This window comes from Solea senegalensis, linkage group LG21, assembly GCF_019176455.1.
Source record: "Solea senegalensis isolate Sse05_10M linkage group LG21, IFAPA_SoseM_1, whole genome shotgun sequence".
Lineage (NCBI taxonomy): Eukaryota > Metazoa > Chordata > Actinopteri > Pleuronectiformes > Soleidae > Solea > Solea senegalensis.
This window is the reverse complement of record NC_058040.1, coordinates 11119561-11147303: the sequence shown is the minus strand read 5'-3', so window position 1 is coordinate 11147303 and position 27743 is coordinate 11119561. Positions and strand designations below refer to the sequence as shown.

At 41.0% G+C, this 27743-nt stretch overlaps 2 protein-coding genes across 3 annotated transcripts; both read right to left on the bottom strand.

Annotated features, from left to right (window-relative positions):
- Positions 1-1664: 1664 nt before the first annotated feature.
- Positions 1665-4122, bottom strand: selplg (selectin P ligand). Its single transcript, XM_044012204.1, has 3 exons — positions 4041-4122; positions 3704-3822; positions 1665-3279 (listed from the first exon to the last, which is right to left on the bottom strand). Exon 3 carries the CDS (start codon positions 3268-3270, stop codon positions 1936-1938), a length of 1335 nt encoding a protein of 444 aa, XP_043868139.1. The 5' UTR covers positions 3271-3279; positions 3704-3822; positions 4041-4122; the 3' UTR covers positions 1665-1935.
- A 2536-nt stretch (positions 4123-6658) lies between these two features.
- Positions 6659-22565, bottom strand: LOC122758205 (coronin-1C-A-like). Of its 2 annotated transcripts, none has more exons than XM_044012202.1 (11): positions 22165-22565; positions 15323-15522; positions 12214-12336; positions 11477-11606; positions 11034-11215; positions 10815-10934; positions 9518-9622; positions 9274-9419; positions 8309-8366; positions 7941-8207; positions 6659-7640 (listed from the first exon to the last, which is right to left on the bottom strand). In XM_044012202.1, exons 1-11 carry the CDS (start codon positions 22325-22327, stop codon positions 7521-7523), a joined length of 1614 nt encoding a protein of 537 aa, XP_043868137.1. In that variant the 5' UTR covers positions 22328-22565; the 3' UTR covers positions 6659-7520. The 2 variants fall into 2 exon arrangements, with proteins under 2 accessions (XP_043868137.1, XP_043868138.1); XM_044012203.1 differs by lacking the exon at positions 22165-22565 and adding an exon at positions 19441-19773.
- Between the last annotated feature and the right edge of the window lie 5178 nt (positions 22566-27743).

Genomic DNA, 27743 nt, shown 5'->3' with positions numbered 1-27743 from the left:
AATTAAACTCACATGGTGTGTGTGACCACTTAAGGGAGTGTGACAGTGGACTGCATGAGTGAGCATTGTGTGTGTGTGTACACACACACATATATATATGTATAGTATTATTATTGATGTATTATTATTATTATTATTATTAAATTTACATTGTTACAGCAGCAAAGACAGTAAAGATAAAGATAATGAATAATAAACATGCATTACCAAAAATATATTAACACTAAGACTATAAAAAAAGAGTTAAAATAGAATGTAGAGTGTACATCATAGACAGACATTTATTGTTTGTTAATATACTTTATTAATATACTAATTTCAAGCTATGACAAGCTATGATCTCTGTTTTTGTGTCTGTGACAGTAAGATAAATCTCAAAAATACAATCGTATATTAAAAAAATTATGTACTTTTTGCTCAGGTGTGTTTATAGAGTTGTTTTTCCTCATTACAGTTGCTTAGGTTGTGTTGAAAAAAGGACATATTGCATTCTTATAGCCTCTGTATATACGTTTAAACTGGTTAACGGGAAAAAAAGGACTTTTCAGGGTAAAGACCTAGTTTTAGGCACTTAGTTAGTTGTGATGGTTTATGTTTAAGGAAATATATTATGCCTATGATGTGTCCTCACTAAGATATAAAAACAAGTGTGAGTGTGTGTGTGTGTGTGTAAATGCCTTTTTGGCAAGTCCACTGTGTTTGCGATCAGGCAAGGCACATCACGCTTTATATGGTCATCGGGAGCAGGAGATGAGCTCCAGCATCGTCCAGGTTTACATTCGTATCTGCTCTGCTGAGAGTTCATGTGTGTGTGTCTGTTTTGGAAAGAACAGAAAAGAAAAAGGAAGAGCATTCGAGGCTCTGTTTTCTTTTCACAGGAGGGGAAGTGAATATGAGATCAAGAAGAAAGGCCTATTATCAGGCCTCTCGCTAATAAGGAAGTGAGTTTACAGAACACTCAAATAAGTGCAAAGAGAAATGCCACCTTTTTTTTTTTTACCATCAGTGATTGATAAACTACCACATATTCAGCTCCCTTTGAACTGACCTTTTTTCCCCTAGGTTTAAAGGGCCAGTGTGTGATATTTAAGGTGTTTTTTTTTGTTAGAAGTTGAATATATCCACGAGTATATGTGTTAAGTGTATAACTGCTTTAAATGATTGGTTTTTGTAGGCTTAGAATAATCATTTTATGTTTTATGTTCCTGATCCACAAAGGCCTCCATCTTGCACCACCTACAGCAGCCTGAACGGACAAACCAGCCAGAGCTTCCATGTCATGTTTTTTAAAAGGAAATTTACTATGCATTCAAAAAAGAATCATCCTCTCTGGTCCCATAGTTGTCTGACATGCTTGGCAAAGGGAGGGATGAGGAGAATTTGTTGCAATCTGTAGTCTCCCCAATACATGTCAGTCATTCTTATACATATATACATACAGTATCTTACACTTGTGCCTATAGACAGTCCACGGACACATGACATCAAAGCATCACATTAAAACACAAAATAAGGAAGATTCTTCTTTAATAAATAAAAGAAAAAACTGCATTTCAACACAAAGACTCCCACTTGAAAACTGCAGAGTGTAACAACACTGCACGATGTAACTCGATGAGAAAACAAGACTTCCTGTCTCCCATTGCTCAGGATGTTTGAAAAAAAAACCCACAAAGCAAACTTTGGTCCTGCTCTTCGTCCTGGCTTTAAGCCCTCAGTAGAGGACCAGACCTCACAGATACGGCTAGTGGCACATGAACGTGAAATCCACGTGTTGACGGTGTCTATGTCTCTTCCTGCTGCACAGAGACATGAGCATGCATTGAAGGACAAACCACCAGCAATCGAAAGAGGAAGCGTTTGTTGTATTTAAAACAGCAAATGCATCCACATCACTAACATCAGCCAGATCAGTCCCCGGCTGATGAAAACACTCTAAACATAACGGTCATTTTCAGGCAGGAAGCTGCTGAGGGTGAGGTTATCTCCTCCCTCCTCATCGCTGTCTTCACCACTGGGGATCACCAGCACGCCGTTGGTGACACGGCTACGTTGCCTTGTGTAGTTGTAGTTCCTCTCGGGCAGCAGCGCGGAGATGCACATCATCTCGGTCGCCTGCTGTGGCTTCTTGAGCTTGTACTTCCTTGCCGACAGCTTGGTGCACAGGACAATGGTGGAAACCATGAAGATGGTGGCCAGCGCTGCTAAGCAGGCGATGGTGATGAGGCAGTGCTTCACCAGGCCGCGAGTAGAGCAGGGCCCCACCACGTCAGAGCTGGGTGGGTTCTGTGGGTCTCCACAAGGTGTCGTTGTCGTTGTCGTCGTCGTCGTCGTCGATGTCGTTTGTGTTGCTGGAGTTGATGGAATGGGCAACCTTTTGGGAATGCGGGGGACCAAGATTACGACTGGACTCGTAGAGACAGCAGAGGTAGAGATGGTAGAGGTCTCGGAGGCCGTGATGGTAGGAGACTCATTGGTGGTAGAAGACTCAGTGGTGGAGGTTGAGCTTGTTGTGTCAGAAGACTGCGATGTGGAGACGTGGGTACTTGTCTCAGAAATGTGCTGAGCTGTAGATGAAAGCTTGGGGCCAGTGGTGGATGTCCATGTGCTGGTGACAGGTGGAGAAGAAGAAGAAGAAGAAGAAGTGTGGTCAAACACAGGTGTTTCCTCAGAGGTAGAGCTTGTTGTCATTGTGGCCACAGTGGAAGCAGAGGTACTGCTGCTGAGGGGTGAAGTGGAACCATCAGCTGTGGTGGTGGTGGTGGACGTGAGTGAAGACACGGTCACTGTTGCAGTAGATGCTGCAGAGGATGTTGCAGGCGCTGTCGTGTCAGCAGACGTGGTGGGTGACTTCCTCTCTGTGGGTTTGTTTGTCTCGGGCGCCAGCGTATTGCTAAGAGAAGTGTGTACAGTCGTTATCGCTGTGAGTCCTGCACCTGAGCTTGTTGTGGTCAAATCAGTCGTGTTGCTATTTGAGCTATGGCTTTGGTTCCTCATGACGCCATCTTCTGTTTCCAGTGTGTGCAACGTGGCGGTGTCAGCTGTTGCAGTGACAGTGTCTCGTGCGGGTTTGTGAGTTGCAGATGGACGCACAGGCGTCATCTCCGTTGCATTGTGTCCAGCGGTGAGCAACTCGTTTGCGTCAGCAGTGCTGGAGTTGCTGGAGTTGCTGGTGGTTTCTGGGATGGAAGTGCTCTTACTGCCCGTGGCAAACACCACAGAGACCCCACACAGCAGAGTCACGCATGCTTTCGCGCTGAGGCGTTTCATTGTTGAGATCTGAAACGACAGAGTGGACTCATGTTTACAGGCTCCACCTCGGCACGGCTGGTCACTGTGTCACATGTGCGGTAGTCGAAACTGTCACAAGTCTTTCACCACACCCATTGCTACATTTATCACAGAAAGGGTGCCCACAAACTTCCTTTACATTATTAGTTTTTAATAAATAGTTTCAACAACAAATGACTCAAATCCAGATGCTGTGTAGTATCTGAAATGGGGTCGACAGGGAAAAAGTAAGCAATTTAAACAATCTTTAAATGAATAAGTCCCTTTTTTCTTTGCTGTGCAGTCATATAATAACTGTGCATGCTCACATGATTAATCTGATAGCACAACAAAAGGAAACCCGCAAACAGAGACACAGAAAGAGAACAAAGATCTTAAATGTGTCTACTCTGCACAGACGTGTCTGTCTTACCGTCTGCCTGGAGGTGCAGAGATATAGGTTTGAGGATGAAATAAAGTCGACTTCAGCTCATTTCAGTCTCTCTGTCCATGAACATCGTTGGAGCTCTGACATGCTGACTGTGACGCTGCCTGATAGAAGAAAAAAAAAACAGGAAATGTTAAGACACACTCTTTGCTCTCTCTCTCTCTCTCAGAAAAAAAGCACTTCACAACATTTTGAAATAAATCAGATATGGGTACTTCCTTGTGAGGAAGTGCTTCTTATGAAAATGCGTATTTATGTATTTGCTGTATGTATGTATGTATGTATGTATGTATGTATTATTATCTCAGATAAAATATCTCACTTTGCCGATGGAGAGGACCGGGAGGAGAGTTCTGCTGCTGCTGCTGATCCTGACGTCTGACGCTCATGATGATGATGATGATGTTGATAATAATGTTCTTGTCAGTGTGTTGTAAAGAAGCAGGAAGTGCTCACTTCTGTAAACAGCACACAGATCTGATCACATGTGGACTTTCAGTCGTAAATCAGAAACTCTAAATGTGCAGCAGTCAAGACAAATCTGCAACGCAATGTTATAAAATGATAAAAACAATAATATACTTTCTGTCAATAATATATATAACACATAAATAATCTACATAAGAAAACAATAATTAATAAAGTGAATAACAAATATGTAGGGCTGAAACAATTACCCGAATAATCGATTATTAATTGATTACTAAATTAATCGGTTTGAGGGTTTCATTATTAAAACAAGATTGGAATATTTTCTGGTTTCTTTGCTCCATACAACAAAGAAATCATTAAAAGCGAATCATATTTGTTTGTGGACAAATACAAGATATTTGAGAACATCATCATTTCCAGGTATGACAAACACTGAGCAACATTTTTCTACATTTTCTGACATTTTATGGGCCAAACGGTGAGAAAATACTCGACAGATTAATCGATTATGAATATGCAGCTCTACAAATATGCTCTCTCTCTTTCTCATTAAGATTTTTATAGAATTCTGTCGGTGAATAATAAGAAAGAACAGCAGCACCCTAACCCCCAACCTGACATGGATCTCACACGAGATTTCTCCTCATTTCAAACAGTACGTTTTAATGTAAATTAAGAAAGTTACAAAAAATTTAATAGCTGCATAAAATGTTTGTTTTCTACCTTTGTGTATTACATCCACTGGTAAGATTTCTACAAGAAAGAGCATGCAGTAAATACTAACAATAATAATAATAATAATAATAATAATTAACAATTATCTAATTTAATTGAAGCTTTGACTGTCGTACCATGAGAGGAAATGATTATGTGTCTAGTTTGAAAATCCCACCCAGTCATTTCCTGTTCAGATGAGTCAAACTAAGATGTGGTTATGAAAAAAACACCCAAAAAACAAAACCCAATGAGATTATTTTCTAAAGTGTTGCCAAGGTAAACACTGTTTCCAGTGTTTGGAAAGTTGTCATGCCGAGAAAACAAAAGAAACTTGCTCGGGAACTTGTCGATTCAAACGGGGAGAGTGCAGATTGTGCAGTGACTCGTAGACGTGTTTCCATCATGAAGCCATGTTTAAGATTAAATCAGGTCGGACTGAACTGGGCAAATTCACAAATTCACTGCAACAAAATGAGAAAGAAAGAGAGCGTTTTAAAAATGTAATTACAGTAAAGACCTTTCAACTGTATTTAAACCTGACCCAAACTACATCCTCCCACAGTTGACTTTGCACCTCTGTGAAATGGCAGTTGTCTGTTGTATGATCAGCAGCAGCAGCAGCAGCTATTTTAGATGTGTTCGACAGAATTGTCCCAAAGTATTCTGGGAAATGTAGGTTTTCGTTAGCAACAACTTTAGTGCTAAATGTGTCATGTTTAATTAATTCTGAGAATGTGAGGAGGGAATGACCTACTTTTCCATTTGGCCTTTAGGACGGCAGCTTTAGCGCCCCCGTCAGGCAAGAAAGGGGAATGAACAAGTGAGGAGTTTTACAGGCTTTGGTGGGAGGGAGGCTGAGTTTATGCTTTAGTTTCAGACCAAGTTACGCCATTATTACCAATGTTAAAATACAGTGGTGTAAATAGACAACTAAGGACCTTTCACAGGAGGTAGATTTATTCTCTCATCATCCTCCTCCTCTTCCTTCAGACTGAGAAATTAGATTAAGATGGAGTGAGAGATAAGGTGACTAGTTATTATTATTTTATCTATTCTCTCTCTTTTATCTATTATCTACGAACTCTGGTTTAAAATTCCTCACTTCCACTCTGAACACATACTCTGGTATACCACTGGTAGTACATGTACCACAGTTTGTACCTTCAGTTGAAAATGTATTTTAATGATTGATACATCGATTTTTTTTAAGAACACACAGTATATTCCAATTCTGAGGTCTCAGACCCACGGCCAGCGGCCCACAGGTGGCGCACATATCAATTTCACGCAGCCCGACACTTAATATCAAGTTATAATGAGTTAATTCTGTAAGTTATTTTTAAGAATAGATTAATTTTGCATCATAAATGTGTATATTGTGAACTGTATATCGTTCCATCTCAAAACAAGCTTTGATTTTGAAAGTACGTAAAATATCATCATAAATTTTATAATATTTTTATTACTCAGTGGCACCCAAGTCATTTGAGTTTGACAAACAATTCTGACATTTATATAAAAGCAGATTAATCCAGAGAAAAAGGCGGCCGAGTGATCATTTTGGACGGATTTGTTCATGTTTAACCTCAAGTGAAACTAATGCCTTACTTTCTTTCTATGAATGCATCCACAAGACCGAGCATTTCACTGTGAGTGTACCTAATTTACAAATAAATGTTTAATGATTTACCCAAATTTAGTGGCTGATATCTTCAATTCTCTGGTGGCAGAAGGCAACGTCAACTGACGTGAAAAGCCACAAAAACAGACAGAGAAAAGATGAATCTGAGGTTTCCATGTGTAAAATCTTTTATTATGTGCACAGAACTGTTTTGTCATGGGTCCAGTGAAACACAAGCCGGGTGAGTGGTCCCTTCCCAACCCAACAACAAATATGCACTGGAGAAGGCAAACGGTAGTTTGACCCTAAACAGTGACACAGAGGCACCACTACATTTGCACAACATTTACACCATAGAGATGCAAACACCCACACCCCCCCCCCACCATTTTAAAACCCAATGTTTGAATTTCTATCCCAGAAGAACAGGAACCAAAACGAGAAATCGGATGTTTTATCAATGAGCAAACTGGAGGGAGGGAAAAGTTCAACAGCTCCTATTTTTTAAAAAAACAAAACAAAAACAAAAAACAAATCCAGCTTGACTAACTCATTCTACCTGGTTGTGACTGGAATGTACAACAGGAGAGATAGATAAATGTAAAAAGCAGTGCGTGGAACACACACACGTGACTCATATTTGGCAACACAAAAGAGAGCGATGAAAAATACTGATGCTACATAATGTTGTTGTCTGAGATGATGTTTGACCACGACTTAAAAACAAAGGAAAAAAAGAATTTAAGACGTTTCCTTCAACAAAAAAATGTCTTTTCTTCGTACATGAGCTGCTAGAGTTTCTTTTTTCCTTTTTCTCTGTGTGTGTGTGTGTGTCTGAGCAAGAGTGGGGAACCTGGAGGAGGCTTGATGAGGAAAATTAAAAAGTTCGTCTTGGAATGTAGGCCTGAACTCGTCACGCGGGAGACGACGCCGAGCCAAAATGGAGCCCAATCTTGAGAATTTGGCCGTGGCAGACACTGTCAAGTCGATTCTTTCTCTCTCTCTCCGAAAACAACGAGTGGTTGTGGGTTCTTACATGGCGACCTTGGCGACCTGCTCTTCCAGTCTGGCGATCCGACGGTCTTGGAGGATGACGCGATCCCTGAGTGACTTGAACTCTCGGAGTACCTCTTCCAGTTTATCTTCAATTTTCTGGGCAAGAAAAAAAGGGGGAAAGAAAGTTAACGTTCCATCTTTTATTTAAACTAAATATTTCCAAAAGATTGTTTACCATAAATCTTTTTATTCACACTGGCAACTTCAGCTACATGCAGCGAAGCCATGTGGCTTTGAACACATTTTTTTCCCTTTACTGCTCCAGTGAATTGTGACCCACACACCAAAGTATGTGCTGATCCACATGTTTTGTTCCAACCCTAATAATTACTGTGAACAGGAAAAGTCTGAATGTCAGCAAAAAAAAATACAAAAAAGTCAAAATTCAACACTGACCACTGAGGGCTGTGGAGTGATGTGCTTCTGCACCGGAGAGATGTGCTCGGCCTTGGTGGCCGGCTTGGTCGCCGGCTTGGTGGCCGGCTTGGTCTCCAGGACGTTCGACTTGACCACTTTCAGGTCGCGGTTCTTTGTGGAGACGTAGCCGTCTTTGAGAGAGATGAGGATGGGGCGGCCGTTCTTGCCCGCGAACCACTCCTCCGCCTCCAGGGAGGGGTCGGGTCCGGCCGTGTCCGGGTACAGGTCGTCCTGGAACAGGTCCGACTGGAGCAGGGTGGCACGGGAGCGGCAGGGAAGAGAATAAATAATAAATAATCAGACTCGTCAGTCTGAAAATGAAATAATGCTGACGTAAAGACACTCACCTTACGTGGGACTGTCATGATGATTGGTTCACATTTTCTCTCGTGTAATTTGTAAAACCTGATGAGAAAAATATAATATTATTATATTATATGCACTGCAACGTTAAGGATTAACAGCACTTCAGTCTATTATTCAAATGTAAACAATGCCATAGGAAATAGTATTTTGCTAGCATTGTCCTTGTTCCGTGTTTTAATAGCTTATTTTCTATTTATGCAAGGACCAGGACATGCTTGGAAAAGAGATTATTAATCTCAAAGGATATTTCCTGGATAAATAAAGGTGTAAAGCTATGAAAATATGATCTATTAAAACATTTTAAAAATGGAGACATGAAACAGTTTTGTAGTTTAACCTTCTCTGTTCATATTTTCTCCTATAGTTACATCTACAGCTGAAAGCCTTTAATTACATGGAAATATTATGGGATAAGTCAGTCAGTCAGTCATCATCTAACCGCTTTATCCTCCACCAGAGGGTCGCGGGGGGTGCTGTGCCAATCTCAGCTACATCGGGCGATAGGCGGGGTACACCCTGGACCCTGGACAGTTCGCCAGTCCATCGCAGGGCCACACACAACTAGAGACATACAACCATTCACTCTCACACTCACTCCTACGGTCAATTTAGAGTGTCCAATTGACCTATTCCCCACATTGCATGTTTTTGGACTGTGGGAGGAAGCCGGAGAACCCGGAGAGAACCCACGCACACACGGGGAGAACATGCAAACTCCATGCAGAAAGGCCCTTGTTCCAACCGGGGCTCGAACCCGGGTCTTCTCGCTGCAAGGCGAGAGTGCTAACCACTATACCACCGTGTGGCATTATGGGATAAGTCTTCTGCAAAAACACTGATAACACAATCAAACTAAAATGACAAGGTGTGCGATTCCCAGCATTTTAGAAATCGATGATACCAGAGAGAACATGTGATAAATATTTCGACTAATTCGCTGCATTACCTTGCTATCTCACATTTGTTGACATCCAGGCCTCGTTTGGGCATGTATCCCATGCCCCTCTGCGGCTCCTTGGTGGAGAAGGTGTTGAGGTAGTGCACGTACGGAGCCTCGTCTGTGATCTCAAAGTACCGGATGCTGCTGTCGCCCTGAGGACACGCAGCCACAGACACCACAGACACCACAGAGTCAGTTTCTGCATCCAGTTATATGAGAATGGGCAAAATGAAACACTTAGAAATATCACCTTTCCACACAGATACACTATGCTGGTGTCGGGGTCATAAAAGGGCAGCAGAACTCCGTTACTGCTGTCCATCTCCTGGACACATATGGGCTCATCCATGTTGTCCTGGAAACACAAACATTCAGCATTTACTGGAACAGTTTTTACAGAAGGGTTAGGGTTAGGATTCATTCTTTCTTTGTATTTAGCGCCCTCTGTTGGAGCTGAGATGGTACAGCTCCAGTCATGAGAGAGAAGGGAAAGGATAAACAGAAAACCAGTTGAAATGTTGTCACTGATCTGACCTTTGTTTTTATAGCTTCTATAAAAGTTCAATGTCACTTTAGGACGTTTGTGCCTCATTTAGAATCCACGTCTGCCACATATTTGACATGAAGACCCACTTTTCAAAAGGGCGACAAACCACTTTGACCCAATTTTAAATCACAACAAGAGCAAATGTGTGCATAACGTAACATTTCTGATTGTTCTTACTGCTATTTCTGTCACACCGAATACTAATTTGAAGACGTAAAATAGCCATGTCCAAGAGATATACTGTAGATTATGTTTGATAAAAGCACAACTTTGTTTTATGCGTGCATTATTTAGAAATACATGATGTTATTTCTGCCGCTTAACACTTTTCTAGCGTGCGTATTGCAGAAGACACGTTGGCGTAAGTGCACTTTGCATCACCGTATTCACACAATGGTTTGTACTATCAGAAGAATCCCAAAGGTTTCTGAAAGCTGAGAATTTGCATGTCAAGGCCAACATGTGGTTATTACGGTTATTTCAATCTCGAGCTGTTGCAGGAAGCCAGTGAATAAGTGTCTTTGTCACGAGAGAGGAGAGGAGAGAGTTGGAAAAATGTCTGTACATTATCTGTCTGTGTCTGTGTTTCCATTTTCTGGCCTGTTTTCAGACATATATATGTTTAATACTCTTCAAATTTCAAATGTAACACGAAAAATCTGGCGTTCATGTACAACTACATTGTTCTTCTAAATAAAACTTTTAGTTTTTCTCAATTATAAACTGTTAATACACCATTTTAACATACAGTAAATTGTAAATAACTGCCAGATATTGAAAGTTATTCTGGAAAAACGGGCAAAAGCATTTAAATCACAGGACATTTTTTGACTCTTTTATGGTGAAAATCAGCAGCTTGCAGCTTAGGTGTTAAAGGGTTAATTCAAACAATAAAAAAAGATTGTTGTAAAGGGACAAGGGATGATGGGAGTTGTTGTCTGCATTATAGCAGATGACATCATTAAAAGGTTTCTCCAAGAGATTCTCCACAGGAACGTACACTTTTCCACAGGGCCAGCTGGCGCTCGCTCATGCGGCTGAATCCAGTGGTGAAAATGTTCTCGTCTGCTAAAAAGATCGCTCTCATAGGGCGAGCTCCCTCGTGGGCTTTGTCCTTCTCCTGAAAATAGACAAAAAAAAACACCTGTCAGATGGGACAGCCGCGAGCCTTGTGCTCGGTGGGTGATTCTGGGAACGGTTATTCCACCTGTCAACTCACCGTCACAATCTTTTTCTTACGCGGGTCGATGACGCGGACCTTCTTGTCCTTGCAGGCGGTGCAGAGCAGGCTGCCGTTGCGGCTCCAGCTGACGCTAAAGATAACATCAGGGTGCATGTCCTCCAGGTTGATCATGGCCTCTCCCGTGCCCACATTCCAGATGATGATCTGGTTGTCGCACCCTAAAATGGACACAAACACCATGACTGCCTGACTGCCTGACTGCACGCACACACGCACACACACACACACGCACACACACACACCTCTGTGTCCAAGTTTATTTCGGGCACTTTACATCACACAAAGCAGCGCGACAGAAGGCAGGCCCTGAGATAATCGGTCAGATTTGGAGTTCAGCTCTTGGGCACTGGACAAAATGGCAGACCAGGCTCATGATGAACAGGGAGGAGTATTATCTCAGCAGTCGAGCCAGTCGTTACCTGCGCTGAGGAGGACATTGCGAGCGGTGGGATGCCAAGACACGATGCCGACCCTTTTGGAGTGGCCCTCTAACACGACCACTGGCTCTGAAAGGGGAGTCTCCAGCCCGTCCTCAGGGATCTGCCACACCTAAATCAACATAAACACAACAGTGTTGGACACAAGGGCTGAACAATTCATCAGAACATGATCAACGTCGCAATACGGCCAGCTGCAATTAAATTAAATTTACATAAAAATATGTTAATTTCAATGAAAAATTTGAATATTTCAGTCAAAACAATTGCAATTCCATATTTATTCAAAACCCATTCAGCCCTATTATACACTGTGTTAAACACGGACAGGGACATTGATTATAACTTTGTAACTTTAGCAAGAAACACCAAATAAACAAATAGATTAAAAAGGGGCCTAAATAAAAGCTCTATGTGTTGTTTTAAGTTGAGGTAAACAGATTGTGACGAGTCTCTTTAACTTATTCGACACCATGTTAAACAAAAACTACTATAATTCAGAAAAATCACAATATATAATACAGAATATAAGTTAAAACAAGGCGTATCCCAGGGTTATAAATATGTCACATGTTTTTCTTGTTTATCATTTGTTTGAAAAGGTGATTCTTTTTATTTAAACTATCACTAGTATTAGCTGGGGGTCCATTTTAAATAGTACGTGGTTTATAATACATAAAGTGGCACTGCGATGCTTCAGAGATAACCAGTGACCTCACCATGACCGCACAGTCCTCGGAGCCGCTCGCGATGACAAGGTCGTTGTGGGGACACCACTCGATGTCCAACACCGGGCCAGTGTGACCACACACTGTCGGGTAGACCTTGTCTATGCGTCCAGTCTGTAAGACAGAAGAGGACTTTGTTATAGAGACAGCATGAGGACATGTGGTAAAAAAAAAAAGATGCCGAGCGAGCTGATGATAGAAGCTGTGCATGTAAAACGTGACAACATGATAATTATTCACTTCAGGCTGTTGTTTTATGCAACAACTGAGTTCATTTATAATGATTTTACACTTTTAAAAAAACTCACAGTTTACTTACACTAACATTATACAGCACTCAGAATGAAAACAAAGAAAAACAACATTGGTACTACAAGTATTTTTTTCCCCTAAATGAAATTTGAGTTGCAATATAATTTGTATAATTATATACAATATATAATTATAATTGATATACATGTTCAAATGTGTTATGTGTTATGGCACACAACACAGTACAATTGCATTGTAGCTTGGGCTGCAACTAATGATTATTTTCATATTATTTTCTTTTTTTAAGTCCATAAAGTGTCAGGAAGTGTTTTGTTTGACTGTTTTATTGTGCATTTTTATTTATTATTATTATTTGTTGTTTTGTCTAAACCTGCTTTTTTTGGCTAATTCTGGCATATTAACATTGACATGTTCATCAACATTAGATTACATTACATGTCATTTATGCATCGTTCCTTTTAAATAAATAAATAAATAAATGAATAAGTACATTTCAAACTAAGATCATTCGGTTTTTACTGATTTCCTTGTTATGTGGAGCAAAGAAATCCGCTAATATTCACATTTAAGAAGCTGAAAAAAATCACCAAACTTTATTTATTTATTAACCAATGAATAATTGAGAAATCAATTGATTGTAGAATCTGTGAGGGTATTGTAATTTGAAAATAGTGAACAAAGTTTATAGCGACGATCTGTGCTCATCAGTGAGGGACGTTTATGAATTCCGCCTGAAACTTAGAGCAGCTTCTCTGCAGTCACACATATGAATTATTTAACCCAGTGGCCCACGATATAACAACAGAAAAGCAACCCCCTCTGTGTGAACAGTAACAGGATACATGTCAGACACCTTTAAAATGGATCAGATTTACTCATTGATTGATACTCTTTGCTGCAGATATGAGCCTCAGGGGAACATAACATCCAATCCAGTTCAGATCCAAATTCATTTCTATAGCACATTTAGTGCTGTACATAGTGCATAAATACATACAATACAACAGACCGGATATGAGAGGTTACACAAGAAGAGATCTTTGTGCAGATGTCAGTGAATAAGGTTGTAAAAGATCACTGAGGTAAGATGGGACTTTATACATAAAAAGATAAAATACTTTGGCAGAGATGCCGACACAGGAGCGATACGCTCTCGCTTGCTTGAGTTCCAGTCTGCAGACGTGCAGCAGCGTTCTGGACCAACATAAGAATCAATTTGCCACGCGATCTGAATGCAGCAACGTGTCATCCACACGGCTACAGCCTCTGCATGTGTTTGACAGCCTCATCGGCTCAACCACTGTTAATCCAACCTGTTAAAAGTCACTGCATGGAGGATTCAAGACTTTGTGACTGTGGTGTTGTTCAGATTGAAAAGCTGCCATCAGAATAATTACCTCTTAGAGTCAACAGTCAGAGCGGAAACATGTGAAGCATTACAACCTTCACAATAATTCATCTAGTCTAACATTGTAACGCTGTCAAGACCAGATAGTATAACAGAAATAAGATTTCTCTGATCTTTTTTAATTATTAACTCCATTTAAAAAATAAAGTTTCCCCTTAACTCTATAAAGCAGCCATGGCAACCTTTAAGGGCAAAACTAAATGTGTAATATTATAATTATGTGGCGGTTACAAGGACCACACTGCAAAAATACACTGGTAAAAATAATAATCATCATTATCACTTAAGTAAAGTAAGAAATGTGATAATTACATTAATATTCATTCATTCATTAGACACGTGTCTTTTTGTGATGGTTTAAATGTGAACTGCTGGAGCTTTCACAATGAAACTAATGCAGGGGAGTAACTACTAACCAGGACAGTGACGTGGTTATAACTTGTATAAAGTCACATGTGACGTGACCTCTAACTGTGCTATTGTCCACAAGAGAAGAACAAATAACTTCTAACACCAGCTCTTTAGGACCAAATTTAAACCGTCAAACTGTCAACAGAACGTGTTTGGAATTATTTTAATACTTTGTGCAACACTGTTTGTCACAGTTCTCCTGTAAAGGGTTGAAAAAAAATCATTGTAAACAAGAGGAAGCAGCGGAGATAGAGGTGTTAAAATGTATTGTTTCTAAAAATGCGTAGCAATGCAGATGTGGATGATTCTCAGCTCATGATCGATTATAGCCTTAACCTTGTTGATTTGAAGCTCAACTGCAGAAGCATTCATTTTTCACACTTAAATAATAAATGGTCTGTATTTATGTATTTATATAGTGCTTTTTTAATCATGACGACAGGAGCAACGTGGGGATGTGTGGCCCAAGAACACATTTGTGTGAGTGGAGCCAGGAATGGAACGCACAACCTTCTAGTTGAAAGACAACTCTCTCTTACCACTGATCCACCGTTGCCCGTGAATAATAATGGAGCAGAGGAAGTTAATATTATTAAAGATGCAATCATAAAATGTGTATAAAATGGGACGTAGTGTTCTGGTTTGCTCAGTGAGGCCAACTAGGAAGTAAAAATATAGTGAATAGCCACCAGGGGGCGACTCTAGGTGAATAAGCCTATTTTTCACTTGACCTTGTGAACATGTTGGTTAACATGTTCCTGAGGAGAACGTGATGTCAATTTTGTAAATCTAATTGCCATTTAGAGGAGTGGACACCAGTGTGATTGACGGCTGGTGTCGTCCAGTAGGAGTCTGGTTGCAGGTGACATTGTTAAATTCACGAATCTCAACACTTCAAAACAGGCGTTCAGTTTCTTCCGCATGACGGATAATGGATGGATAATGGTGTCTTGTGCAGCTGAACTGAAGCGTTGATACGATGTCATGTCCTTAAGTCGAGCGTCTCACCTTTTGTAGCGGGAGGACGAAAAAGGCTCCTCCCCCGCTCGCCTCTATGATGATGGCAACAAACTTGGGGTTGACGGCACAGAAGGAGCTGTCCCATGTGACCCTGGAGACACGGATGTCATCGTAGCACTGGTCGTTCCTCACCGCCTGACCAAAGACGTGACGGAACTTGCTCTGTCGCACAACTCGCCGCAACATATCTGCAGAGAATAAGAAATAAGAGTTAAGCACGACTGCTCTCACAGAAGTACCGTTTTCTAGAAGCACTGCTGAAAATGGCTTTTAAAAATACTATTAAACTTGTCGCCCCGCTGTCACCAGTGTGTACACAGAGGAAACCTTGAGAGGAAGATTTGGCGGACGGCCAGCTCAGTCAGTCTGTCTGATGTGAGATTACATTTATTGGCTGTGACTCAGTTTGTTCCTGTTCATACAAAGGAAACAAATCAGCGCTACCTGCTGGAAAACAACAGAAATGTTGTTTTTTCCAGATGTGTTTAAATCTGTGTAAAAGTGCACATTTCTGAGAGCAAAAGAAAATAATCTTAATCAGCAGCCTCAGATTTTATTTAGTGAATTTTAGCCTTAATTGGTGTTAATGCATGATTCAAATCAAATAATAAAGTAGAGCTTTAGAAAATGTTGCTTTTCACCCTGCATCTTAATGAATGCTCTATTGATTTCACCATTTTACAACATGTGGATGTCTGCGGTTCACTGTAAATAGATTTAGGATTACGCAAACCATCTGCACTTTCTTTGAAAGTGAAAACAAATAGGCAACTTATTTTTTAGGTTTTTCCTTGGGGACATTTCAAAAACAACAACAAGCCACTTCCTGAGAAACCCCACACCTAACCCACTGTAGATATCTGGCCATTGATTTCTGAAAAGTAACGATGACATCATCAGAATCTTGAATAACACCTGACCTTTTCTGACAAACGGCCTCATACAAGCGTAGCATTTGTGGGCTACAAAAGCACGACATGACAGATGGTCAGTTGCTGCTGCGAGATTCTGGAAACACTCCCGACTTGTGAAACACACTGAATGATCGCAGTGTGATTCCAATGAAATTCTCCAAACACCTGACTCTTCTAAGCTCCGACTATTGTAAAAAGAAGAAAAAAACAAACTCAATCACTGATAACTGAAATATATAATTTCTGTGACATGCTTTGCAGAGTAATTGTGTGGAAAATACAGAAGTGTGGGACGATAATTAAACTGCCATTCTGAAGCCTCATACTGTGTTGTTATACAGGGTTTTTCTATAGTTACACACTGCTCTGTCATCACAAAAAAACAACCTGCTTCTCTATATTCAATCACAGATTACAAAAATGGAAAAGCTGAATCCCAGCCTTCTGGAGCTAATATAGATTAAAAGACGCAATACTTTAAAGAGTAGCTATTATTCTAATCTGAGACAGAGATATGAGAGAATGTTACTAGTTAACAGGGAAATTATACATAATAAGGTCCCACTCCACAGTAGGCATGGCACGATATAAACATTTCCCACCACGATTATCCTGACCAAAATAATTGCGATATTATAATGATATTATTGCGATTGATTTTAGATTCTTTATCTTACAATAGGCACAGCCTTCTGTCTACACTTGTGCTGGTCAGAAACATTGCGTGGGTGAAAAATTATCAATCAAGAGCATGATATGTCACAAGGAAAGATGTGGCTCCACTTTCATCAATCACAAGGACTGTACGTTAGTGAGTAAGCAAGGATTTTCAAGTCACTTGTGTGAAATATTAACCACAGAGCCCTAATCACTACTGCACAACACTAGACTTTGTCTCTACCTGGTATCACTGACACCTTAGGGCAGTCTAAAAAATACCAGCATGCACAGTCAGTTTTTACATGCGGATGCTGGATCCACCAATTACTAGACACAGCACTCTTTTATGAATAAAATACTGACATACCAGTTAACAGATCCCTAACCACTACAGTGGGGACTATGCTCCTGTGATACAGCAGAGCATGATGCCTGGACAGCACAGGCGGATGAGAACAGCATGTTCTCTCTGCTGGTATTAACGCTGCATTCAAGAGAAACTCCTCTCACTCCAAACGTACACCCAAGAACATGAGCTGTTTTCACCTATGCTGGTTTAAACGATGCCATACATTACAACAACTGCTTCTACACCGTATCAGCATCCAGGCCTCAGCAGGACTGAGCATCTTACATGACCACTTTATCAACCTCGCTAGTACTCATTTTGCCTCCAGAACTACCTCATTTTTTCACACCATGGATTCCAGAAAGTGCTGGAAACATTCTTGTGAGTTTATGGTCCATAATGCCAAACTAACACCAAGAGGTTGCTGCAGATTTGTAGCCCATCTGTTTCAAGGTTCGCCATGCTGCGCGTTCATATATGGTCTCGAAGTAATGTTGCCGATAGAACCACCACTGTCTGGATATTTTCTCTTTTTCAGCCCATTATCTGTAAACTCTAGAGATAGTTGTGTGTAAAAACCTCATCAGCACTTTAAGGTTCATACCGGTTTTTTTATGCACTTTATGCACAGTTTGGAGTTTTTACACTTCACAGTTGACTACATATTTATTATGCATTACACTCCTTATACTTATGTTATGTACATACAATTTAATCTCATTTTATTTGTATATTTTTATTCTATGTATATTGTGTGTCTTGCTGCTGCTACACTCTAATTTCCCAGTTTTGGATTAATAAAGTACATCTATTCAATATTTCTGAAGTGCTACTTTTATAGTTTGTAGGGGTGGGAATTGCCGGAGACACCACAATAGTAATTATCACGATATTTGAATATACTGAGTAAGACTACAACTAACAATTATTTTTATAATCAACTAATATGTTGATTATTTTCTCAATTGATTTGAGTCCATAAAATATCAGTTTTATCGGTGTTTAACAAAACTGGAAATGATGATGTTCTCAAATGTCTTATTTTGCCCACAAACAAATAACTCACAATATTGTACTGTGACTTAAATATCGCGATAATAGCATATCGCGGTGTCTCTGGCACCCCTAGACTGCACCCCCCACATCCTCCCTCCCTCCTCATGTTATTCCAATGACTGTCAGGACAATGCGACTACATTGATTCATAACAACGCCACCAACATACACCGAACAACAACACCTCACGTCGGCCTACTCATTATAACGCCTGCATGTTGGAGATGTGTACGTGCTCATGAGCTACATGCACCGTATGGTCTGAATCAACGGCGGTGCAAACAGCTGCACGGTGTCACCGTTAAACAATGGTTGCTAGCTGCTGTTAGCACAAAGCTTGCCACGTACCCCTCCTCCTCCGCCACCACCACCTCATTGAGACAAAACCGCTACATAATACATTATTAACGTGATAATAAGAACCGACAGTGATAATATTTTAGACTATATAAGAAGTTATTTTAACAATGACGCGTGGAAGCTACAGTTACCGAAAGAGGGGCTGAGCCGCGTATGCAGATTTAATTTTTTCTTTGTGAAGAACGCCCCAAATGTGATTTTGCACTAATGAACGCCACCAAACATGAAGTTTTATTTTTTGGGGAAAAGTTAACAAAATTGAAGAATGATAATTACATTTACGTATAGTATTGTAAGGGGCGGGTGATGCATAATAATAGACCGTGTTGTGCCGCGCTGCCCCAGCCATCAGCTCGCAGCTGTACCGGGGGCTGGTCCCACTTAACATCCGCCGACACCGCAGACACGGTCGAGGCAAGTGTTGTTATGTGGACATTTTACAAAATCACACTAATTCCTATTAATTTGCGAGTTACGCCATTTTATTTGTGTCAATTTAAACTAAACGTGCTTAATTCTTCCACACGAGCCGGCAAGTGTGTTTTGGACCCACAGTTCAGCTACGCTAGTTAGCCTAGCTGCTAAGTGTTAGCCGCGGTGGAGCACCGCCAGCTGACGCAAGTGCAGATATGTCCACCCAGGGTTTGTGAGGCTGCTGCTCCCACTCTCAAGCTCATCCAGCGGGCAAAACGGATGCTGCACATCCGCGGACCCACGCAGCACATGGAAAATGCACAACGCCGAGAGACTATTTCAGAGTGTCTTACCTCCTAAATCTATGCAAGATTTTCGTGAGCACGGGGTAATCAATCACAACACATGAATGTGGTAGTTTAGGCGCGCCCTTATCCTGCAGGACGTTGCTCTGGTATCCCTTGTCTCCGCACACACACAAACACACACACAAAAAAGCCCAGCCGCTTTGCTCTTATTATTCCTCTTATACTGCCTTCCTTGCAAAGGTGCGGTCAGTGGAGTCACAGTTTGTATCTAGCGGTATTTCAGGATGCCAGTGGAAGATCAGAGCATCTCCAGTCCGATCTTCACCTGCAAATGATTAAGAATCGTCTATTCTCATCGTTTTAACATTCAAAGGGATTCTATGACGACCGACTACTGCACATGCGCAGACGAGCAGTCAGATTTCATTCTTCCAAGGCTATGATTGGGGATGGGTCTGCAGGGAAACTTGAGTTTATCCCTATGTATGTGTCCTTAAGTAGTATAAATATTTATATTGTTCAGCTTTACATCTTTGGTGTTCTGTTCAGTGTTCCCTTTCTGTCTCTCCCATCCTGTCAAATTCAAACAAAAACAAGACCCCATACCCTCCAAACTGTAATTAACAATTATTTATACAATCAATTAATGTGTTTATCATTTTCTCCGTAAAAGAGTCAGTTGCTTCATTTATCAACTGTCAGAAAATGATGAAAAATAATGATTGGTATTTTCCAAACCTGGAAATGAGTGTCTTGTTTTGTTAAATAAGGCTTCCTGATAAGATAAAGTCTTATCAGTCTTAGCATGTCTTTCCCCTGACATGTTTTCAGTGAGGGTGAGTAGCCATGTCTCAAGCTGGTTCCTGACAAACTTGTGTGTATGAATTATTAATAAATGTTAAAACAATCTGGTGCACTGCTGGTAATGTAGGGTTTCAGTTCTAGTCCTCTCATGATGAATGGTTCATGACAGCTATTTAGTTCACATGTCAACAGATCATTGCAGCAGGACATTTCCATTTGGATGTTCAATTGGTTTGCATTTGTGTGATATAACACTGTTAAATGTAATAAGAGTACTGGGAAAAGTGATCTAATGTAATTATGTACTGTGATTGTAATGTAATCTAATTCTAAAAGAATGTTAACGTTTTGTTTAAGATGTGAATACATACGTGGGAGATGTAGCAGGAAGAAATCTGCACAATATTCACATTTATTTCTAGTGCAGAATTAAAGTCTTTACTTAACCCTGTGCAACATGTGGTTTAATTGTGTTGTTCAACATTTTGTCTTTACCTATGCCAAGTGATGCCATGTGAAGATGTTGTCTGGGGAAATCCTGCCATACTTTAAAAAAAGAAGAAATTAAATTACTCTCTAAACAAGACTAGAAAATAGAGCCAACTCTTAATAGATTTTCAAAAGTGTTTAGATGTTTTATGTTATGTAACTGAGATCCCGCAACCGAGTATTTTCGCTGGCAGAGCCATTGAATTAGCGTATGAATACATACTACTAATCATGTGATATAATTAAACCCATAACTATAGTTACATAAAACCAGTGCCAACCAGTCTCATTCTCACATTTCGACTCAGCATCACGTGCATGTCACATCGCCTTGGCCCGACTGTCTTTGAGCATGCAGAAGCGGCTTGTTTAGCGGTATATCTATCACATTCCTACCACACTGCACACCCTTGGCAAGTCATTGCCAAGTTTGACCCATTGGACAGTTGTGTGAATAACAGGTGGACAGATGGACAATTCAAATGTTCCTTGAAATAAAAGATGGGTGACGTCACGCTCCTTTCATTTGTGATGTCACATTTCTAGCATCTCTCCACTGATAGGCATGTGGAAGAAGAGAGAACCGAACTATGGGTGCTTGTCAAAGTCATCAAAGGACTTTTTTTTATCATCAAAGGAATTTCAAAAAATATTCAGAGGATTTTATTGGCTTCAATGGTTGCCATGACATCAGTTTGACAGACAGAGACACAAGCAGGCAGACAGGCAGACAGGCAGGCAGATCCTTGAATTAATAAAGAGAAGGAAAATGTCACCAAAAACAGAACACTCCTGGCTTTAGCATTCATTTAGAGACACTACTCTTTTTTTTTTTAACTTTTTTTAACTGTTGGATTTAGGCTCTTTGAACACATATTTGCTAATGTGGTGTGTCTAAGAACTAAGGGACTGGAAGACTACGTCCAAATCTTTTTACAGTCTATGGCAGGGGTGTCAAACATACGGCCCGGGGGCCAGAACTGGCCCGCCAGAGGGTCCAATCCGGCCCACAGGATGAATTTGTCAAAATTTCACACTATGATTACAATCTAAACGTAAGGTCAAATGCAATATTTTTCACTTCCAGATACCTGTGACTAAATGTTTATGCCTTTATAGATGATGTGTAAATAGTAAATTTAGGCATGATATTGTTGAAATTTCTCAAGAAATGTCATGTTTTGTAAAAATATCCCTCATTAAATGTAAAACAAAGGAGAAAAAACAAAGGAGTTCTTGTTGGTCATAGGTTATTATGCTATTATTTTACTATTTTTACTGGTCTGGCCCACTTAAGATCAAAATGTGCTGTTTGTGGCCCCTGAACAAAAATGAGTTTGACACCCCTGGTCTATGGTTTTTCCGAGTGTTCTTGCCCAAGGCAACTGCCTGAGAGTGAGGAAACAGGACCAGACCAGTATCTGTACTAGCAGTGAACCCAGAATATCTTTTGGAAAAATGTGTTTCTGTCCTTACCTTTCTTTGGAGATGGTTGGACCTCTGCCTGTCTCTCTTTGGACCTCTTTGGGACATCAAAGGCGGTCTTCATCTGGGATACTTTCACACTTGGACCCTGCTCTGCCACTCGAACCTCAGGTTTAACCGCCTCAGATTTGACCCGACCCTGCAGTCTCTGCATTTGATTTTTTTCCTTGATAAGTTTTGACACGGGCTTATAAGAATCCACCTCACTGCCTGAATCCCTGTCAGCTCTGTGGTCAGTGACATCTCTACATTTACCATAGTTAGCATGGCTGTTGTTGCTGATTATCTCAGTTGGGGGCTCAGGGCAGATTTCTCTTTTCCTTAAACAAGCAGATTTTAGTCTTTGGATTTCTAGGTCCCGGGCAACCTCTGTTATGTGCAGAGCCTCTGTGGATGCAGACGGATTTTGGGCCTTTTTTGCGACAGGTGGAGGTGAACTTTTATTTCTGGATCGTCTCTCGAAGAATATCCTTCTCTGCAACATATCAAGGTCTTGCATGTCTTCATCCGGAGACAGATTTGCCATGCGATCACAGAAGTCATAGTCAATCATGTCTCCGTACTGTTCATCCATGCGTCCAAGTGAAAGACGTTGACATGGGCCGAGGTCAGCAGAGAGCCGGCGTGTGTTGGTTGGAGGGATGTAAGGGCCTCTGTCGTCCCACAGCATGCACATGTCCTGGTTTTTTGCTGTGTTGCATCTAAGGTCTTTGTTAAAATGGAAAGTGTGCCTTCTCTTGACCTTCTCCTCAGAACGATGATCTCTTCCTCTTCGTTGGACATCAGTAGACAATAATTGTGCAGTTTTGAGCTTTATAAATGGGTTTTTGGGTTTTTTGGGAACAGGTGGAGGTGGACCTTTTACTCTGAGCTTCTCTTTTGGCATAGGCTCGTCCTTAGAATCACCGGTAGGCACAGCTTCAGGAACTATCTGTTCTCTATCGAGTTGTGTTGTCACTTTTGTGTCTTTCTTAGGCAACAGGTGAGTTTGAGGTGGAGGGGTGATGACAGCAGACAAGCGGACATGTTCATTCTCCGTCTTTGAGATCACTTTCTGCATCTTTCCATCACAGCCTTCACTGCCTGGTGACAGAACATCCATTGAAAGTGAGGGATTGTCTCGGGCTTGTGTTCTTTCAGATCTAGGGGGGTTGGCATTTGTGGTACGAGAGTCAAAGGCTTGGCCATCATCTTTCTTACCACTTGAACTGATAATACCTGCTCTAGCCCTCTTAGAGACAGCACCAGCAAATCTGTTTTGATTGGATTGATCAACATTTTGTGCAATAAATCCTAAATTCTCCCCATGTTCCTCTTCCTGTGTAACAAAACAACCTTCTGTATCACGCATGCTTTCCAAACCACCAGTGCCGTTGTTTTGTTTTGATTGGTGAGTAGCAACTTGCCCCTCGCGTTGGTCTTTCATGACTTGTTCTCGCTCTGCCTTTCCTCTCCCAGTTGCCTCAGTGTGGGCAGCTCCAACATGAACGACTCCTTTTAGCCGACACCTGCTGCCTGTCACTTCAGCCAAATGTTGCCCCCTTTCACTCTGCAAACACGCAGTGGGTGAACTCCCAGCACATGTTTCCTCAGTGTCTGGCATCACCAGAAGTGTGTCAGATAATCGTCTGCTTTTACTTTCATACACCTTTTCCTGAGGAGTATTCCTGGAAGGTTTTGGAAGGTAGGGAGCAGATGTGTCTTCTTCAACTCTCCCTTTAGCAGATGATTGAAGATTCTTCCTTGTTATCATGTTACCTGAAAGATTGCTTTCTCCATCGAAAGATGTCCAGGTTTCCTCCCTCTCCAGCACCACAAAGTCCTCTTCATTACGGGGATCAAATGACCCTGACAGACCCCTGCTTTTAATGTCAGGACCAAGCTTGCTGCAGCCAGTTTCGGATTTCATTCCATATCCCTGCCCCTCCATAGCTGTAGTCCAAGTAAAGACTGCAGCCTCTCTCTCAGAGCCTCGGTTCTTGTTAGAAGTTTGTCTCGCCTCTTTACGGTTCAGGACAGTTTTTGAATCCTCGACAGTTCGAGTGACACTCAGACTCTCCCTGTCTCCACCCACCCATTTGTCTGTGGTGTTGAGAGGGTGCTCTGGCTGACACAGAGGCCTGATTGGTTGCCCAGTTTGGTTGTCTGTACGTGCAGGATTGACTGTGAGCTCCCCTGTATGCCCAGCCGGTGAGCCACTGATACTGATCCTGCTAATCCTACCAAAACGGCCATCATCATCCTCATCTCTGCTCTCACCTTGTTCTCTTGTCTCGGGCTGTTCTGTCACTCCTGTTTGCTCAGAACATTCCGAATTATTGCGTGACTCTTCATCTTTTTCCGAAGGCTTCTCCAGTTTCTGGCCCATGGTTCTTGTTCTTGTTAACTGTGGGGAAGCGTAAAAAACACAAGTTTTATATGCAAGTAAAAGTGAGCATGGCTCGCCTCTCCTTCCTAATTAGGTGAAATCACATAACAGAGTGAATCTTTCTCTATTTTTGTATATTTATTTACACCACTCATCCGTGCCCCTCCAATGCCTCCCTGTCTATCTCCCCCTGTTCTGTCACAAAGGAATGCTGTGGTTGCTATAATTAAAGGTCCAACTGCTGCCACTGAGTCAGTCGGCCGAAAAGGAAACAAGACAAGCGAGATAAGAGGTCAGTCACCCGGTTCCAAGGTCAAATAAAAGGACCAGAGGGAAGATAGATTTCCGATAAATACAGTCAAATACGTGATCTTTACCTTTTTAGAAAATATATTGTTTCCACTTAGACCAAACCCTTGCTAATCATGGTTTGTGGGTTTAAAAGTTTTGTACAAACATGTCCCTTTAGTAACCGCGCAGTGCGAGACATCATGCACTGTCAATTACCGGTTTTGGACACAAGGTCCCTTTGTGTTGTGTGTGCATCCCTTCAAACTATCTGACTGTTTATGATTGTTTTGGTTACAGTGGGAGCGGAAGAAAGGTCACCTGGAATATGTGATGCAAGTCACAAGTGCTTTGACTGCTAAACTGAATTGTTTGCCAAGAGCCTGATGAGAGTTTAACCACCGAGCTGATGGATGGTGGAGGAGAGATTATTACAAAGGGAAAATAGCTCAATGGGCTTTGGGGTGGCATGTGGAGTATTTTGAGCAAACAAACAGCTAAATATACAGGATGTTTACACGTGTGCAGAAATATACAGTTGCATCTCTGGCAGAAAATAGAGCAGGCAAACTTGGCGCGAGTTCACCGGGATCCTCTTTCTTTTCCTACAATGTCGATCAGAGCCAAAGCTGATGAAAGACCGCAGTCATTTGCAGAATCATTTTACTCGGGAGTGAATGCCGGTTAAACACATTCCCACTGGTGAAAACCTGCTTCTAACCAGGGATTTAACTGTTTTTTTGACCACAGTAAGACTTTGTGAGTTGAAAGGTGAGTGAAAAAAGTGAGGTCAACCATTTGTGTGTTTTGCTGCTTTCAGGAGGGTTAAATCACATGCTTGTCCACAGGTAGTTAAACACAGTTTTGGACAATGAGTTAAAAGTGTTACAAGATAAATGAATGACTGTATTAAGGAAGTTTTTTTTTCATGTGACAGTTTGCAGGAACACATCATATAGTCACTCATTCACATGAACACAATGATCAGAAAATACGTTTTAATAAATACCAAAAAATGCAATAATATGCTTTTTTTTGGCTCTGACCAGCACTTGACTGAACTGCAGAGAAGAACATTGTTTGGTTTGATGTGGCACATGGTGAACTCCCAATAATCCACTGCCTGACAGACACATGAGCTGGAAGCTTCAGCGCATCTGACGTGTTATTTTAAGATGGATGTGTTACAGCACCAGCGTTGCGAGGCATCTGTGACACTCGCCTGTGAAACCCTGACCATTCTTCTTCTTCTTCTTCTCCCTCTTGTCTCTCTTTCATCTCCCGTTCTTGTTATTCTCATGCTTGGAGGACTAATCACACAGTTTATAAGAAACTCGTGATTCAGAGTGCACCAGTAGCTCAGACTTTGTTTTCCTCTGCCAGACCAAGTATATAGCTCAAAGTCAAATGATCCATACAACAGGATGAGACTCTCAGGCAGTAACATTCCCATTTTCCAATGCCAGACAGTGGATTTATGCAACATAGCTACTCATAGCATTCTATTTCTGTTGCTTTTATGATACATACCATGGATGTATGCAAGATAAACTTATATTCAAACAATTTTAACTGACCAGTTGTTACTCAAGCATTTATCAAGACAATCAGCAGCGACTATTTCAAGTAATTGAACAGATACACAGATATATAACGTCATCTCAGTGTCTGAGAGGTTAAAAATACAGTATAATAGGCAGATACTTACTGAGGCTGATGCTCTGTCTGCCCGCTGTGTTAGACTTGGTCTTGTCAGGAGATTTTCTCTCCCGGCTATCACCTGCTTCGTGATGTCAAGCAGACTTAATTTGACTAATTCAATAAGATTACTCCCTGCCCGCTGCATGTAACTGAAAGAGCAACACTAGACAGAGGCTGAAGTTATGCCGGGCCACAGTTACAGGACCGTCTCTCTCCCGTGATATTTTTCCACCCAAATAAAAAAACCCCAGCTGAACTGCCCCGTGTAATAACCACCTGCTCCACAGGGGAATGCAGAGGAAATGGTTTATTTCCATGATAAACATTAGACTGGACATCATTTTAACAAAATGTAAAAAAAGTGCATTACACATGAACATTGGTAATGTACAGTACATTACAGAAATTCAACACAAAGAAACAAAACAATCAACCAAATCGTTTCACCACCATATTATTCTCGAACTTTCACTCATCCCACACTTGCTTTGGGGCAAACTTGTGCTCTGTAGATACACTCTATAAATGCCCCACCACCCCCTGAAAATACGACATGTCTCTCTCTCTCTCTCTCTCTCAACTTCTGGCCCTCGAGTTTAGATTGTCTGTTTGATGCCTGCTGCCTGGGAATAATGCAAAAAAACAAAAACAAAAAAACAATAATACTAATCATTTTTCATTTTTTACTAGTGCTTCAGGACATTTATCTAAATAAGAGATGGGGCCCCAAGTCGCTTTTTTTTTTGCTGTGCCTAAAACAGAAGAAGTATTTTTTGCGAGACGCAGTAGCATTTATTAGTGCTTTTCTTAATACTGAACACAAATGCAAGCAAATGTACTCAATAACAAATTGTAGAGAAAAATATGTACATACTGGTCAATGTCAAACCCTTCTTCTTCTTCATCTCCTTTTTTATAATGTTATAATGTAAATGATGGTTCTCATTCCAGCGAGTAAGGTTCTTCAGCCAGCTATCGAACCAATACAGTGTACCACAAGTTTCAGCAATATCAAACAAATACAGTATTATTAGAGGCTATTGATAAATGGAAGTCCATCACGTGAGGGAGAGGAGGCTGCTGTGCATGAGCTCATGTCTTTTGCATACATGATGGGCCAAGTTCTACACTGAAAGGAGCCGGGTTATTATTATTATTATTATTGTTGTTATTGTCGGGCGTGAGGGTATAAGTTATATACAATAATAAAATA

Bases quoted from the DNA above. Each gene is read 5' to 3' on its own strand.
- selplg (XM_044012204.1), bottom strand. From the start codon at position 3,270: ATGAAACGCCTCAGCGCGAAAGCATGCGTGACTCTGCTGTGTGGGGTC.
- LOC122758205 (XM_044012202.1), bottom strand. From the start codon at position 22,327: ATGCAGAGACTGCAGGGTCGGGTCAAATCTGAGGCGGTTAAACCTGAG. The intron at 12,337-15,322 runs GTGAGACGCTCG...TCTGTCTTACAG, and splicing joins TCGTCCTCCCGCTACAAAAG to ACTGGACGCATAGACAAGGT. The intron at 8,208-8,308 runs GTGAGTGTCTTT...ACCCTGCTCCAG, and splicing joins TCATGACAGTCCCACGTAAG to TCGGACCTGTTCCAGGACGA.